This window comes from Cibotium barometz, chromosome 52 (genome assembly GCF_041138505.1).
Source record: "Cibotium barometz isolate CiBa-2024 chromosome 52, ASM4113850v1, whole genome shotgun sequence".
In the NCBI taxonomy this organism is placed as follows: Eukaryota; Viridiplantae; Streptophyta; class Polypodiopsida; order Cyatheales; family Cibotiaceae; genus Cibotium; species Cibotium barometz.
In genome coordinates, this window is record NC_141097.1 from 3,398,936 (window position 1) to 3,415,609 (window position 16,674).

The window sequence follows — 16,674 nt, forward strand, 5'->3', positions numbered from 1 at the left end:
CAACTACTTGGGGGCCGGCCGAGTGCGACGACCCCAACTCCACCTCCTAGCCACCGACCATAGTTCCCCCCCCCCCCCCCCCCCCCCCCAAAAAAAAAAACATGCACTGGGATAAAGACCTCTACTTCTTATACCTCCACAGAGCCTTTACAACCCTTGCATATGGGGTTAATTTCCCACCCAGCTGCCACGTGTCATTCACTAGGAAGGGGGATTGATTACACTTTCAACAGGTTACACTTACGCTGGCTTACTCTTAACACCTGATCAATCTTGAGGGTGAAGGCCCAAGCCCGGTTCAAGCACCTGCCCAATGGGGTTGTGGGCCAAGGGTGCACCCACCCTCTCTTTCTAGGCCCACCCACCATATTGAAAACTAATTCAGCCTCCAGAGTATGGAATGCCTGGTTGGCGTTACCTTAGGTTAAGGTTGACTACTCTATTTAATGCTTTATAAACTTGAGAATGTGGTGGTTAACATTTTAGGCAGCATAAACATTCCCACACACACAAAAAATCACATCCTAATTCTTTCTATCAGATTTCCATTGTAAAAATTCTTTGGGAAGGCAAGCTTCACTTTGAGAGACTACAGCCTCAGCTACCTTTTTACCCAACCAGGCATGATATATGAGCCCTCTAGAACCAAGCCCTCCAAAAATCCAATAGTATGGAGAGGGGGTTTTTTCCAAAAATTCATGGTTTACAATTTTATCAATACACCCAGCTAGTGGTACTTTACCCCATGGTGTGCGTGGCGTCATAGCTCGCACGCCTGCTCGGGCTTCTTGCAGCAGCCAGTTCTTTATAGGAGGGTAAAACGCTGCTGCTTTTGCACAAAGTTCATTAGAGGCAGCAATAGCAGCTTCATCCTCCACAGTCACTGAAGTGTTGCAATTGTCCCACTCTTTTGTTGCTCCAAGAATCAAGTTGTGTGGCCCTTGTGCAGCAAGCCATGTCTCACCCAAAATAGAGGGTCCCTCAAACTTGAACTCCTCCCTACATCATGTTGATGCATGTTTTTTGAAAAGTAACCACAAAGAACACAAGCTGTCAAAGTGCATGTAAGCATAGAAGGTGGTCGATCTTACTCTTTTTCAGGTGGCAATGCAAGATGGGCCACCACTCCTCGACAATAGGTGATGGGTAGCTTGCCTGAAAGCTCTTGAAGCTTGCTGACCCCAGCACCCAAGCAAATGATAACTGCATCATAATGATCTGCACAGAGGCCCCAACAAAAACCATTTTGTGATGAACAAGTACTTCATAAAAGTCCACAAAAAAGGATCCCCAACTTCTTATCTTAATCTTCAAGCACTCTTACAAGAACAAACTTGGTTTATTAAATTGGTACATGAGTGATGCTAGTGGAAAGAACAGCTAATATGAACTTTTACTTGATCAGACTGGACAGACAAGCACAAATTATGGTTTCACTTTGTTGTGATTATGCTGGCTTATCATGGGTTAGGCTATACACCCATAGGAGACCCTGGATAGGGCTCTCTCAGGTATAAAGTGACTTCTAGGTTACTTTTGGTGCAAGCAAGTGTGAAAGGGACCTAGCAATAATAAAGGAGTGCTTTTACTAAGATTTTGTGCCTATATTAGTAAGTAATTGCTCATTACAGAGGTTCCTTGGAAGAATTTTCCTGGAAATGGGATCAAAATGAGGCCTCAGACCCTCATGTACACACACACACACTTGCCCTGACACATGAGGCCTCAGACCCTCATGTACACACACACACACACACACTTACTCTCAGGCAAGACTCACACAAAAAAAACCATCTATATATGGGCTTACCTGATATACTTTATGAAGAATAATTGGACAAGAATTAGAAGCAATCCAGTGTTCCATAAATTCATAATCCGTACTTAAAAAGAGAGAAGTCTGCAAGGAAACGGGCACATTGTACCCATAGGGATTCAAAGGATATGAAAATACGAGTCTATCCAAGAAGAGACATCTTTGAGATTTACAACCTTATTATATGATCTTCTTTTGCCAAGAAAGTTGAAATAACCCTAGTTTTTCAACTCACAAAGCACTACCTACAACTAAAAAAACTGACCTAAACACTTTTTCCTACAAGATTTCAAATCTTTCAGATTTATCTTTTGCACAAAGAGCAGTAAAATCAAATGTTTGCAGTGAGGTGTAGCGTTATAATTTAGATTATGAGAGGACTTGAAAGGATTTCAACTGGAATAACTCCAACAAAATCCTTCAAAGTCCAACTTACCTCAGCTAGTAGACGTTCCAAAGCCTATGAACAAAGGATAAGACTGCTTTGAGAAAAAAAGCTCAACCACTTGGTAACATTTGTTAAATAGGTCTTACAAGCTGAAGCTAAGAGTCTTGGCTTCTTAGGATTTTTGTGGATTTTCCACTGTACAAAGATAAGAAATCCTCAGGTTAAAAATGAATTAACTTATAGATTAAAGAAGATTCAGAAGTGCCAATAAACATAGTGGAAACAACAGTAGACAATAAGTCTCTCTTCCATCTAAGGTAGACCTGTCCTTTACACCCCTTATATTTGACATGACAGGTTGTATTTCGATTTCAAACCTTGGAAATGATTTTGATAATATCCAATATGAATGTTTATAAACTAGCATTGATTTCTTCAATCCTCAAGCACTCAGCCCCTGAAAATTTATCTGAGATCTAGTGAGGAAGAGCCAGCAGCCTGAGTAAGAAGATAAAGCCTTGACTTTGCAAGCTATGCCTCTCATGGTTGAGGGAATCTACCGATTGTGCATCCCAACCCTCCTCATTGGTCCTGTTGCATTATTTCTACTAACTTCCCTTTAGTACTAAATAGTACCAGTTCATGGGTGAACCTTCAGCTAATTTTGTCATTTATTAAGGATGAACAATTCAAAAGACAACAATGTAATGACCTTTGTCTCACCTTCAAAATGTTTATAAGCATACTTATGACTAGTTGTGATTGATACCTGCTAATTATGCTGAACTCAAACATAACCTAAGTATTTATAACTAGAAAGATGTGATATAACATGGATTTACCTGCAAGGCATGAAAGAGAACTAATGTGTGTCTTTTTCAATACAGCATACGAATGTGAACTTCCTTTGGTAGAAATGTTCTCCGCATGCAGCTCACATGCTCTCCATAAGGCCTTGAAAGCTCTCCATACATCCAACAATAATTATAGAGAAAGAAGAGAAAGCTAAACCATGTGTCCATTACAACCCAACAGAAATTAACATAATTACCAACCTGTAGGTATCGCAAGGGATCAAGGTTTAGTCCTTGAGATATGTGCAATGTAAGGTCGTCCGGAGAGACAGCTAATCCAGGCAGAAGTGTATTTGCCACCATCCCTTCTATGCAGGAAAGTCCTGCTAGTTGTTTGTGTTCACCCGAAGAAAGCTTCACAAACTGCATTCATATCGTATTAACACATCAAACTAAGGACAATTGTGCTAAGAAAACATAAGCAAATAAGAAATAAAAAACCAATGCTAACCTTCATGAAGTCATTGCAGTGTTTCTGGGATGCTGGAGGCCTCAGTATTCCCCTGCTCAAACCACAAAAAATCTCACCACCTTAGCGAAAATGCAGATATGCAAATGCTTCCAAACACCTGACAACATCAAGAAGAAAGGGTGAAGAACCCCTTGCCTTCTCCAGGCCAAAGGCTTTGCTTGTTCCTGAGTTTCATTAACTTCCCGTGAAGTCTTATCAGCTGCTTCTGCAACACTTAACAAGTCCAAGGCAGCAGTCCATCCTTCCACTCCACTCCATACGAGCTTTCCTTCATATACAGAGGTTTGTGAGTAAACGAGCCACTTTTCATGAGCTTCTGATTATATGACAAGCTAGTACATACTCGCCACATCAAAGATATCTAAATAAACAACCTACACTTGGCCTATGATTCTGTGAGAAGCTACAGCTTGGAATTTGCCAGCCTCAGAGAGTGAAATCTGTGGGCTCTGAAATCAGGCTTGTTCACTTTACCGTCTTGCAATGTGCCTGTAGTGGGGGTGTCAGATGTGTCATTGAACGTTCTACCAAGAGTTCACAGCTACACCGTAGAGAGAATTTACAGGGTTGACATCAGGGTATGTAATGGAGTGAGAAGATCAGCTAGAGTAGCCATGCTATTCCACTCCCATTTTCATTAAACAATTATTATTGTCAGGTGGATGTGAACAACAAACATGCCACATCATCCCTATGATGCAGTGATGTATGCAAGTGTCTCCAGTCCAGGGCATAGGTCCAAAATCAAAAGAGTAAATGTCTCTAGTCTAGGGTCAAAAGTCAATCCACCCTTTGATAACTGAAAAGGGTAAGCATATCTGGTTTAGGGTCAAAAGTCATATGACCCCTTGATGTGGAGAGAAAAGAGGGGCTGTCGCAATGCTTGAAAGTGGAGGAAAGGGAGGGTGATACCTCTTTGTACCCTCCAGAAGTGTGAGCTCTTAGCCAGCTATCTCAAACAGCTTGCAATGGTAGCTAGATTGCAACCAGTTGACTAGCAATGATTCAAAATAGCTACATGGAAACTAACCAGCTGCCCCCTGGCAGAGCTTGGAGGACATTCACAAGACCGCATTCAAGACTACCTTTGGACTCTATGAGTATTTGGTGATGTCTTTTGGTCTTACCAATGCCTTGGCTACTTTCAACCAAATGATGGAAATAATATTTTGAGCACATAGAAAGTTTGTAGCTACTTTCTTTGATGACATTATTGTGCATTCAAAGAATGAAGAAGAGCATCGAAAGCACTTGGATATGGTATTTCAGGAATTGCGGAAGCACAAGTTGTATGTGAAGATACACGACTCAAGGTCGCCTGCGAGCTCCGCTCTCCCCCCCCGCTGCTTCTCGCCATCGCGCCTCACCTTCCCCCCCCCCGCCAGCCCTCCGCGGTCTCCTCCGCCCTCTCCCCCGCCTTCTTCATCGCACCCCTCTACGCCGCCTCCCCTCCGCCTTCTGCCTTGCGTTCCGCCTTCACCCCCCCGCCTCCTCTCCCCCGCCTCCCTCGTCTTCTTCGCTTTCTGCCTCGCGTTCCGCCTTCACCCCCCCGCCTCCACTCCCCCGCCTCCCTCCTCTTCTTCGCTTTCTTCCCCCCCCGCCTTCTCTTCCTTCGCCTCCCTCCTCGCTGCATTCCCCGCCTCTCCCCCCGCCGTTTACTTCCTTCCCCATTCCTTCTTCCTCCGCCTCTCTTTCATCCTTCGCCTCCCCCTCTCTTCTCTCCCTCGCCTCCTCTCCCCCCTCCGCCCTCTTTCTCCTCCCTTCCGTCCCGCCCCTCCGCCCACCGTTAACTCCTCCCCGCCTCAGCTCCCCCCCCCCCGCGCCCCGCCCCCGCTATCCTGTAACCCGCCGCTTCTCTTTTTTCCTCGCAGGGCTGTGTCCCTCCCGTTGGTGACCCCGGTTTCTGGCTTTTTCCCTCTGGAGGACTCCATGGAAGCCGCTCCGACTAACCCTGCCGATTCCGGTCTCCGTCTGGAGTTCACAGCTGAAGATCTTCAGTTGTTTGTTTCCACAGTTTCCACTCTTGAGGCCTCCTCCTTGGTCTGCAAGATAGTGGGTAGCCGTCCGATGCGGAGAGAGCTTCGCGACCTTCTGCAAGGCAGCCTTGTTGGCGTGCCCGCCAAGATCGTCAGCGTGGATTTTTTGGGACGTGGCTACTATCAGGTGGATTTCGAGTCCCCACAGGCAGCTCAGATGGTGCTGGCTCGGAGCCCCATTGCCCTCCGCTCTTCCCGGGCGTTCCTGGCGCGATGGACTCATGGTTTCGACCCCGCTTCTGACCCGCTAGCAGGCGCGACAGGTTTCCCCGTCACTATCTGTTTTCCTGGACTCCGTAGGGAGTACTTGCCCCTCTTGTCATCCATTGGCAAGGCGTTCGGGCAGGTGGTGGAGACGCCTCAGACAGCGGCTTCAGTGATTGCTCGGGCAGCAGGACTCCCGGCCATTCGGGTTGTGGTTCCGTCACCGGAGTCCCTCCCGAAGACGATCCTTCTCCCTTGTCTTTCTGGAGGACATATGATACAGCGCGTGGAGTATTCGGGCCTCCCCGGCCAGTGTTACATATGTCGGGAGATGGGCCATCTCGCACGCGCCTGTCCCCGCAAGGGGGCTCATCCTTCACGTTATGCCGCCTCCGGACCCCCTGCAGGAGACCCGAGGGGTGGCCATCCACTTCAGAGACCGGACGTCCCTGGCTCGTCACAGCAGGCGCCATCATCAGACGAGCAGGCCCCGGCGGAGGATGCCGCGCAGTCCCAGGAGGCTGGCGGATGGCAGGAGGTTCGCGGCGGAAACGCCCGGCCCGCAGGGACCGTCGTCGCAGACGCCAGCAGGCAGCACAGGCTGGCGGACAGGCGACTCCGGCTGGCGTACAGGCACCTATCCGCACTTATGCTCCTGTCAGGGATAGGCGGCCAGCAGGTCCCACCCCGATGGACGAGGATTCAGACTCAGTGCCCGTTGAGGCCGCTGGTGGAGCCTCCCACGTGGAGACCCCGCTCCCACCTCCCCCCGCGGGGGGCCCCCCACCCTCCTTGGAGCAGATTCCTGAGGATCCTGGGCCGCACTCTTCGACCCCCGGCTCCCCTTCCCCTCACCCGGAGAGCACTCCTTCCACCCTTCCTTCTCCCCCCCCAGCCCCCCCTCTCCCGCCTCCCCCGGCGGCCCCCCCTGACACCTATCCTCTGGCAGATGCCTCTCCATCCTCTCCTCGCTCTCCCCCCTCCTCGCCACGAGCCCCCATCCCTCCCTCGGCCTCTCCAGGATACTTCGCCAGACCACCCACTGCCCCGGGGCAGCGCAGCTGGGTAGGCCAGAGCTCAGTCCAGCGGCTGTTCCACCGCCACTCCGGGCCGGTGGAGATGGCGATCCTCGCCTCGCCCGCCACAGAGTTCTCTCCAGCCTCCCCTGGGGGGCCCCCGCGAGTGATGGGGCTACCAGTGGATTACGGTTTTTTCAGGTGCCTCCAGCTGGATGCTGGCCCGTTCGAGACACTGGTCGCGCCCTTGCGAGTTTGCGTGGTGTGCCATCCCTCTCATTCTCCCTCTGTGGTGAGCAGCATGGTGGCTTTCTCCTTTCCTCTCAGTGTTGCCCCAGACATAGCATGGGATTGCAACTCTGTAGAGGAAGTTTTGCGTGATCAGATACTGGAGTTTTCTCATCACTTCAGTGACTTGGGGCTCACGGACCTATTGCAGACCCGATTACACTCAGCCCGCATGAGCCTGTTTGGTATAGGAGACTGGCGAGCGGATCCGGTTACGGAACTGGAGGAGGCTCTTCAGGCATTACCTCGGGGCAAATGCCCAGGAGAGGACGGTCTTTCGGTGGCTTTCTTCCAGAGGTACTGGGGCCTCTTACACAGGGGCTTCAGATTGGCATTCCAGGAGATTATGGAGTCAGGAGTCATGCCGGACAGCATGGCTGAGGGTTTGATCCACTTGATCCCCAAAGAGGGAGGAGACAGACTGGAGATTAGACAGTGGAGACCGATCACCTTGCTAGGCACGGCCTACAAGGTCCTAGCTAAGGCGATCAGCAGGCGGCTTCAGCCTCACCTTCCGGACATCATCCACTCCACGCAGACTGGCTTCATCCAGGATAGGAGCATTCTGGATAACATTTTCTCCTTCTGGGAGGCTACGGCTCTGGCTAGATTTCGACAGGAGGATCTGGCAGTGCTCCTTCTCGACTTCGAGAAGGCATATGATCGGGTGGACTGGGCCTTCTTGGAAGGCACTATGGAGAGGATGGGCTTCCCCCCTCAGTGGATCCGTGGGGTCTCTGCACTCTACTCATCGGCTCATAGCCAGGTGCTGATACAGGGCGTGCGCGGAGAGAGGTTCCAGCTCTCGCGCTCGGTGCGGCAGGGGTGCCCCTTAGCGCCCTTTCTTTTTCTTTTTGTGGCGGAGGCCATGAGCACTTTTTTGACGGCACAGGATACAGGTTTGCGGGGCCTCCAGCTTCCCATCCGTACCTCGGAGGAGCTCCTAGACTCGGAGTTTGCGGATGACACTGCTGTCTATCTTCAGGGAGGTGAGGAGAACCTCCGCCGCTTCGCCTTAGCCATGGACAGGTTTTGCAGAGCTTCGGGCGCTTTGATCAACTGGCACAAGTCGTGTGGGCTGTGGGTCAGCTCTATGCCCCCCCCGACTTGGAGGCCAGTTGACGGTTTTCAGTGGCTGCCCCCTGGTACTACAGTGCGTTATTTGGGATGTTATGTGGGCATTGACATATCTCCGGAGCAGCAGATAGCCCCCCTTCTTCTGAGCATTCGGAAGAAGCTTCTGTATTGGAGTACCGCTCGTTTATCTCTGGCTGGCCGAGTAGTTGTGGCCAACCAGGTTCTGCTTGCTACTATGTGGTACATCACTTCCTGCTGGGCCTTCTCTCGGGCATGCATTGGCCAGGTGCAGCGGCTCATCAGGAACTTTCTTTGGTCCGGTGGCGACGGGCGGCCCGCCAGGGCCAAGGTGGCATGGGCGGTGATCACTCAGCCGAGGGAGAGAGGCGGCCTGGGCATTGTTGATCCTATTTGCCAAAGCCGAGCATTGCTTGGCAAGTTGGTAGTTCGTGGCCTCCTGCCAGGCGCTGAGCCGTGGAAGGAGTTTCTTGTTTCCAGGATGCTCAGCCGCACCCCCTCTCTTAGCGGCCCCTGGACCCCCAGCATTAGGTGGATCTTTACAGAGCAGCGATCCAGAGGAGTGGGCCTTGGCTTCGAGGAGCGTTTTGCAGCTAGCCTTCTGAGGGCCTGGTCGCATCTGAGGCCGTCACTCTTCCAGACTCCTCCGGGCACCGATGAGGAGCGCCTGAGGCAGCCATTGATCTGGAACCCCTTGATTCGACTTCCCAGTGGCCATATGGTTGGATCGCGGTCTCACGTGTCGTGGGGCCCTTTGAGCTCCGGCCCAGCCCAGTCCCTGGACGACTGGATATGTTTTCAGCAGCTGCCTCTAGAGACCCAGGAGAGGAGACTCAGTGGGATGAGGGGCAGAGAGTTGATGAGACAGGACATTGAGGCGGCCATCCCCCGGGAGTGGCGGACCCCAGTACAGGACCCTCCACCTCCACAGTGGATGGGTGTCTTTACTCGGCATGAGATCCTTCTAGCGGTCTGCGGCACAGCGGAGAGAGTCGCCCCACTCACTTTCGAGGTGGGAGAGGGTGGCCAGCTTCAGAGGACACGACTAGATTTGGATGGACTCCAGGGTTGTATTCTTCAGAGGGTGCGGGTGGTCGGCTTTCATCAGAGACAGTGGCATGTAGACCCCTCACCGGCCTCGATAGGAGAGGACTGCTCTTGGAGATTATGGGCTTGGGACAGCAGGCCTCTTATTCGCCTTCAGTGGGATCCAGGTGAGTGGTTTTGGCGAGATCCCTACTTGGCCCCTACCAGCCCAGGCATCCCCTTTTTTCAGTACACAGCGAGGCTGGGGCGGCGGATTCAGAGGCACAGGATAGCGAGCACCCCGGCGGCGGCCGAGCATTGGCGGCGACAGGGGCTCTCCCCTGCCTTTCTTAGGGACTTCTGGCAGCGCCTTTGGGCCAGCTTCCGGCCCCGGAAGGTGACGCTTTTTCTCTGGCTCACAGCGCATAGAGGACTGGCTGTGGGGGCATGGCTAGCTTTTGGCAGACACCCAGCGTCCTGCCCTCGGTGCGGCCATGCACAGGAGTCGCAGCGGCACTGCTTATGGGATTGCCCACAGGCTCAGCAGGTCTGGCAGCGCGCTCTCAGGATGGTTTTTGCAGGCTCACCAGGTGAGATGCTGGTGACGTGGGGTGCGGTGGCTTGGGCCACGGACAGCGGCCCGGCCCTTGGATATGAGGACGTCCCTGGCAGCGCGACCATCCAGGTCTCTGACAGGGCGATGGCGGTGGTTCCGACGCCAGACTTCTCATCGGCAGCCCCTCAGGAGGGGGTCGGGCACAGATGGGAGATGATCAGCAGCATGACGGCTTGGCACATATGGAGAGCCCGATGCAGGGAGGCCATTGACCGCCAGGCGACTCCACCGGCGGAGGTCATACAGGCCCTCTGGGTGGACATCATTCACACCTTGAGAGGACACTGGGGGAAACTCCAGGGCGACTCGGATCGCATGAGAGGGCGCCGCAAGGCTTTCCTCCGCACTTGGCACCCTGGTCCTTTCCTCACCGCGAGGGGCGAGGATGTCACTTGGCACTACAGGCCTCCAGTCTGGCTTTTCTCACCTCCCACATGTACTACTAGGTAGCCCCCCCCAGAGAGCGGCCAGCCACGGGGGTGGAGCTCAGGAGTTCACTGTGTTCTATCCCTCCTTGCGAGGTGAGCTTTGTAGCCTTATGGCGTTTTCTCATTAACTAATAGAAGGATCTTTTTCCCGGAAAAAAAAAAAAGTTGTATGTGAATGGCAAGAAGAGAAAGTTCTTTTTGTCATAGATTCACTACTTGGACCATATAGCGTCCAAAGAAGGGGTCAGGATGGCCCCAAATACAGTCAAGACTATTACCAGAGTTGACTAGTGTGCATGTAGTTCGAAGTTTCCTTGGCTTATGCTCTTATTACAGGTAGTTCATCAAATGGTTTGCTGTGGTAGCAAGTCCACTACATGATTTGACAAAGAAAGCCATGGGATTTCGGTGGGCCAAAGCTGCAAAAGAATTCTTTCTTTGAAGCACTAAAGTTTTATGCCAGCAAAGGACCAATATTGATTATTCCAGATTTATCAAAGCCATTCACGGTAGAGTGTGATGCTTCAAGAGACTGCATTGGAGTAGTCTTGAACCAAGAGGGCCATACCGTGGCCTATGAGAGTCGAAGACTTCAAGGAGCCGAAAAGATTGCACCCACATACGAGAAAGAATTGATGGCTATCATTCACGCTTTAAAGATTTGGAAGCACTATCTTATGGGTGTTGAATTTATTATCAAAGGACCAATATTGATTATTCTAGATTTATCAAAGCCATTCATGGTAGAGTGTGATGCTTCAAGAGAATGCATTGGAGCAATCTTGAACAAAGAGGGCCATACCGTGGCCTATGAGAGTCGAAGACTTTAAGGAGCCGAAAAGACCGCACCGACATACGAGAAAGAATCGATGGCTATCATTCATGCTTTAAAGATTTGGAAGCACTATCTTATGGGTGTTGAATTTGTTATCAAGACATATCATCAAAGTCTTAGGTATTTCATGTCTCAACCTAAGATATCAAAAAAGCATATAAGATGGGGCTAGTTATTTGGCCCAATTTCATTTTCAAATTATGCATACCCATGGGAAAGACAACAAAGTAGTAGATGCTCTATCTCGAAGACCCATGACCCATGCAGTTTCTATGGGTTACCATATGGATTTCACTTTGATGAAGAATCCTTATGCTACCAAAGAGGATTTCAAAGATATTTTGGACCAGATTGTAGAATAGAAATTTGGTGACTTTTTATGTCATCAAGTAAGGTTTTCTTATTATGCAAACCCAGGTTATGTGTGACACAAGGAATTGAGGCCAAGGTAATGGAAGAGTGCCATGCTCCTTTCTACATGGGACATAGAGACACCTTGGCTACGCTTCAAGCTTTGGAGAGCTACTTCTATTGGCCTACTATGAAAAAGGACATTGAACTTTATGATTTGAGAATGTTTGATAGAAGGTCAAGTTTGATCGACAAACACCAGCAAGATTATTGCACCCATTGAATGATCTATGAGAGAATATTGCTATGGATTTTATCTTTGGATTGCAAAAGTGAGGGAACGATGGTATATGGACCTTTTGGAATACCAAGAAGATCAACCATATATGTCATCGGTTGGACCTTTCAGATCATTGGACGATATATAATGCCTTCCTTAACAATTTATGGAAACCATGTACAGGAGGAGCCTGTATTGAAGCATCCACCAGGGGTGGAAGAAACAAAACAGATTGATTTTCATTATGTAAGAAAAAGAGGAAAGGTAGTGGTCAGAAAGTTGCTCTTGGAATTCGAGAGTTATTCGCTATTGGACGTGAAATGGATGCTAGAGGAGTACTCCTAGGACTATCCAAATATACTTTGAGCTTATGAGCATTGAGGAAGTGGTTGGTCCAGATGTATTTGAAGTACAGATATGGACGTCTCGCAATCAAGACAGATTCAAGAGGGAGGGATTGTGTCTCTAGCTCTCTTCATTGTGTGTGTGTGTGTGTGTGTAATATATATATATATATATATATATATTGGAACTGACCATTATCCTGCTTATAATGGTTACTTAGACATGCTCTAGTGGATGGAAACGATGTTGGATAGCCTAAGGAGCAAGATTTGTATATGGGCGGCAACGATGCCAGATGAACCATTGGATGGCAACGATGCTAGATATCTTGGACTTGGCAGTCAGGCGGTCATTGCGACTAGATGGACCAGATGACTGTATTAGATTTCGTAGTTAGGCGGTCATTGCGACTAGATGGCCCAGATGACTGTATTGGATTTCGGAGTCGGGCGGTCGTTGTGACCAGATGGCCTATATGACTGTATTGGATCTCATAGTCGAGCGGTCAATGTGACCAGATGGCCCATATGACTATTGATGAACTCTCCGGCGGTCCTAATGACCAGATGGCCTTGAGGATAGTCTCAGTGGTCCTAGTGGCCGGAACTAATACTGTACAATGTTGCACTGATGATGATGAGCCATCTTGTCACCATGCACTATAGTGCAAAGTGCATGTGATATCCACATAAATCACAATCACCACCAAACCATTTTGTCTTCTTCACATATAGTGAAAAATCTAAATTTCCCACATGAAATCCAGTGCTAATGTGATACCTGCTAACTTGTCACTCCATGCACGTGGTGCTCGCTTCAGCCCATATATTACCTTCTTCAATCTACATACATGTATGGGTAAATCAGGGCGTACATACTCTTGTGGCTATTCCATAAACACCTCTTCTTGTAACTCTCCATTCGAAAAAGAATACTTGACATCCATTTGATGCAATTTCCAACCTTTAGATGCAACCAATGAAATCATTGATCTTACGTTAGCCATCTTAGCCATTGGGCTAAATGTATCATCATAATCAAGTCCATGAGCTTGTGCATAACTCTTGGCGACCAGCCTTGTCTTACATCTTTCCATGGATCCATCTGACTGACATTTGACCTTATAAACCTATTTACAGCCAATCACATTCGTGTCATTTGGTAACTCAATCAAATTCCATGTGTCATTATGTACCAATGCATCCATCTCCTCACCCATGGCTTTGTCCCAAGCTTCTTTGCCAATGCATGGCATATCCTCTATATGTCAATCTCTACAATGGATCTATCACCCTTTTGACCTTCTTGATAGTTGTGGGTCGCTATGAGCTTCATGAGTTCTAGCATGTGGCAGTACATACTTGTCATGTTTCACACCTGCAGTTCTAATCACTGGAATTCGCAACTTGTCATCAAGACTCTCCGAAGAAAATGATTCATAACCTGCATTTCTAATGCCAATGTCTTCAACCTTCTTCTTGCCTTTGGCCAATGGACTACTCACAGTGCTCACACCATGTCTCAATCTCCCTGACCATGGACTCTCACATTATCACTACTAGGTGTCTCATGTGGCCTAAACATACTAGTAGACTTCTCCAATGGTAAGTGTAGCATCAATTTCATTAATCGTGACATTCTCACTTTTCTTATACCAACTAGCTATCTCATCAAATATCACATCATGACTAATAAGGACCTATTTTATCATTGGATTGTAACACTTGTATGCTTTCCTATCTTGTGCATATCCAATGAATACACACTTTTCTACCTTTGGATCCAATTTCCTTTCTCTTCTCATCAGGCATATTCACATAAGCCACACAACCAAAAACTTTCAAGTGCCCAATATCACGTCTATAGCCAGTCATCCTCATCTCTAGGATACTCTCATAAATGGCTACTGTAGGTGTCTTGTTCAACAAGTATAGTGCTGTTGCACATGCTTCTGCCTAATAGTAATTTGGCACTCCCTTCTCATTAAGCATGGCTCGTGCTATCTCACCAATGATCTCTATCCTTTCTCTCAAGAACTTCATTTTGCCGAGGTGTGTACCTACATGTAAGTTGCCTTTGTATCCCATGATCCCTCTTTGAACTTCTCGAATGCTTCATCTTTTTCCCTCAAGAAGTAGATCCATGTCATTCTACTATAGTCATCAATGAAGGTAACATAATACTTGCAACCATTTATGAATGGGATTTGTGTTGGACCCAAAATATCACTATGAATGATTTCCAAAGACCTCCTACGCATTTGACCATCCTTTGGAAATGGAAGACTTGCCTACTTCTCAAACTGACATGCATCACATACATGATCCTATGCTGGTCGGCCAGCCATAAAGCAACTGACAGCCGACAAATCATGTCCAAGACTGGAGAAACCCAGTCGGCCAACTCATAAACACTCGGCCAGTAAAAAGACTGCTTCCATCATACTTGAACCCTAGCAAACCACTTTGGTTTGTATAGACTTTAGCTTTTGGATATTCACATGTACAATTCTCTTATGCCACATATCAATGTCCTGCACAATGCCATGGCTGTGTGAAAACATAGCTGATTATAACTCCGAGATACTTGTATCCAAAGTGAATAGTCTTCCTTTCTTTTGTCCCTTTGTAATGAGCTTGCATCCATTCTTGAAGTCTTCAACAAAGCAACCATACTCATTGAACCTTACTTGCAATCCCTACTCAACCATTTGATCCACGGATACAACGTTCTTAGTGTTCTTAGTGATTGATGGCATACAATACATCCGACATCGTCTTTATTCTCCCATCATGCATCTTCAATGGCACGCTACCAACATGAGTGATGCGATGCTGTGTATCATCTCGAATAACCACATATCCCTGTATTTGTGTGGACAACTTTCTACTAAACCATTCACCATGACATGTCATATGATTTGATGCACTAGAATCCATGTACCAAGTATCATCTCCTTCACTATGTGAAGTCATAGTGTCCATCACATGCTTAATTGCAAACAAATGATCCTAATTGCCATAACCTACATTGCTAGAGGATACATAGTTACCATGTTGAATTTTGCCACCTTGAAAATCATTTTGCTTCTTATAACATTCCCTGGACATATGTTCAATCTTACCACAGTAGTGACACTCAATGCCACTTCCATCTTGTTGTTGAGGTTGCCAATTTCCTTTTTCTCTAGAATTTGATCTTCCCCTGCCTCTCTATCTCCTTGTGTACCATACGAGAACTTAAAATTATGTTTTGTTGTGGTGGTGATCTATCCTGCCAACCTCGTCCACATTTACGTCCTCTAAATGAGGATCTCCCCTTGCTTCTTGCACCTCTTTGTGTGTAAAATGCCTCGTCTCTTACATACCTAATCCAAGCTTCAACTCTTCAAAGTCTGGACTTCTCACAGTGATAGAAGTGTCAAATGATTTATACTCCTTGCCCAAACTTTCCAATGTAATAGCAACCAAATCATGATCATCCCTTGGTGCATTGATAGATGCCAATGCATCTGCACATGCTTTGATCTCCTCCACATAATCATGCACACTCCTATCATTCCGTGTTATACTATGTATCTTTTGTTTCAACAGGATCTTTCTTGTCTTTGTGTTCGTGTCATATATCTTCACCAATGTATTCCATGCTTCTTTGGGATTGTCTGCATCCTGGATATGACATAACATCCCATCTGTCACATAAATCGAGAAATCATGCAACACCTTGAATGCTCTTTCCGTCCAGTTTTTATATATGGTGTAAGTTGTGATGGAGTTGCATTAACTGCGAGAATCCTTGACTCCGTCTCTTCATATGTCACTAAATTCCAAAACCCTTAGCCTTTCTCAAGAAGTTTGTCATGCGGTACTTCCAAATCTGAAAGTTGTTCCTGTTAAGCTTTTCACCGACAATTTTATCTAGATCATCACTCATCTTGATCAAACACAATGCTTCAATAAGCACACTCAACCAACCAGTGTAACCAATGCGGTACAATGCCAACCGCCAATACATATACATGCACAAATCCCATCAATGTAGTGTCAACTGTTAGCAGTCATCTCTTGTCTGTACATTACACACTAGGACCTCTGTTGTGGGTGTGCCCACCCATTAGGTGTTTCTCCATTTTTCCCCTGTTTTTCCATGTATCTTCCCCTATTTTTGTGTGGACATGGGACTACAGTGCTACCCAACTTGCCTCGATCTGCTCGCGGACTGGACATCTGCCTCTCGACCTGCTCCTCAGTGCTGGCCGACTGTGTTTTTCTGGTCGCGAGCAGATAGGACTGCTGTCGGCCTGTTTTGGGCTACCCGACCAGCAGCCCAGGGCCATATATATAGAGGGGTCGCCCCCCACACTCCATTGTATTGGGTATTGTGTACCGGTTCTTGTATATAGTGTAGAGTTCATACACCTTCACTCTCTCTCTTTTGCGTTTTCTCTTCCACACACAGATCAGTGTTTTTCAGGCTCGTGGTTCTCTTGCATTTGCTCATCTTCATGTTGGTGTCTTGTTACTTTGTGCTCTAAGCAGTTTGTCTCATATCCACAGCGTATTCCGACATGGTATCAGAGCTCCATGCGACTTGAAGGTTGGAGACTTTGGAGAGCTTGTGGGAC

General features: G+C 48.0%; 1 protein-coding gene across 2 annotated transcripts in view; it reads right to left on the bottom strand.

Moving 5' to 3' along the window:
* Positions 1 to 521: 521 nt before the first annotated feature.
* Positions 522 to 16,674, bottom strand: part of LOC147608690 (FAD-dependent oxidoreductase family protein) — a 92,980-nt gene continuing 76,827 nt past the window's right edge. For both annotated transcript variants that reach the window (XM_086788187.1, XM_086788189.1), the window contains 6 exons: positions 3,666 to 3,798; positions 3,510 to 3,561; positions 3,260 to 3,421; positions 3,047 to 3,158; positions 1,092 to 1,218; positions 522 to 999 (listed from right to left, as the gene is read on the bottom strand). In XM_086788187.1, coding sequence (XP_086644313.1) covers positions 525 to 999; positions 1,092 to 1,218; positions 3,047 to 3,158; positions 3,260 to 3,421; positions 3,510 to 3,561; positions 3,666 to 3,798 — 1,061 coding nt within the window. In that variant the 3' untranslated portion in view covers positions 522 to 524. The remainder of the gene's footprint in view (positions 1,000 to 1,091; positions 1,219 to 3,046; positions 3,159 to 3,259; positions 3,422 to 3,509; positions 3,562 to 3,665; positions 3,799 to 16,674) is intronic.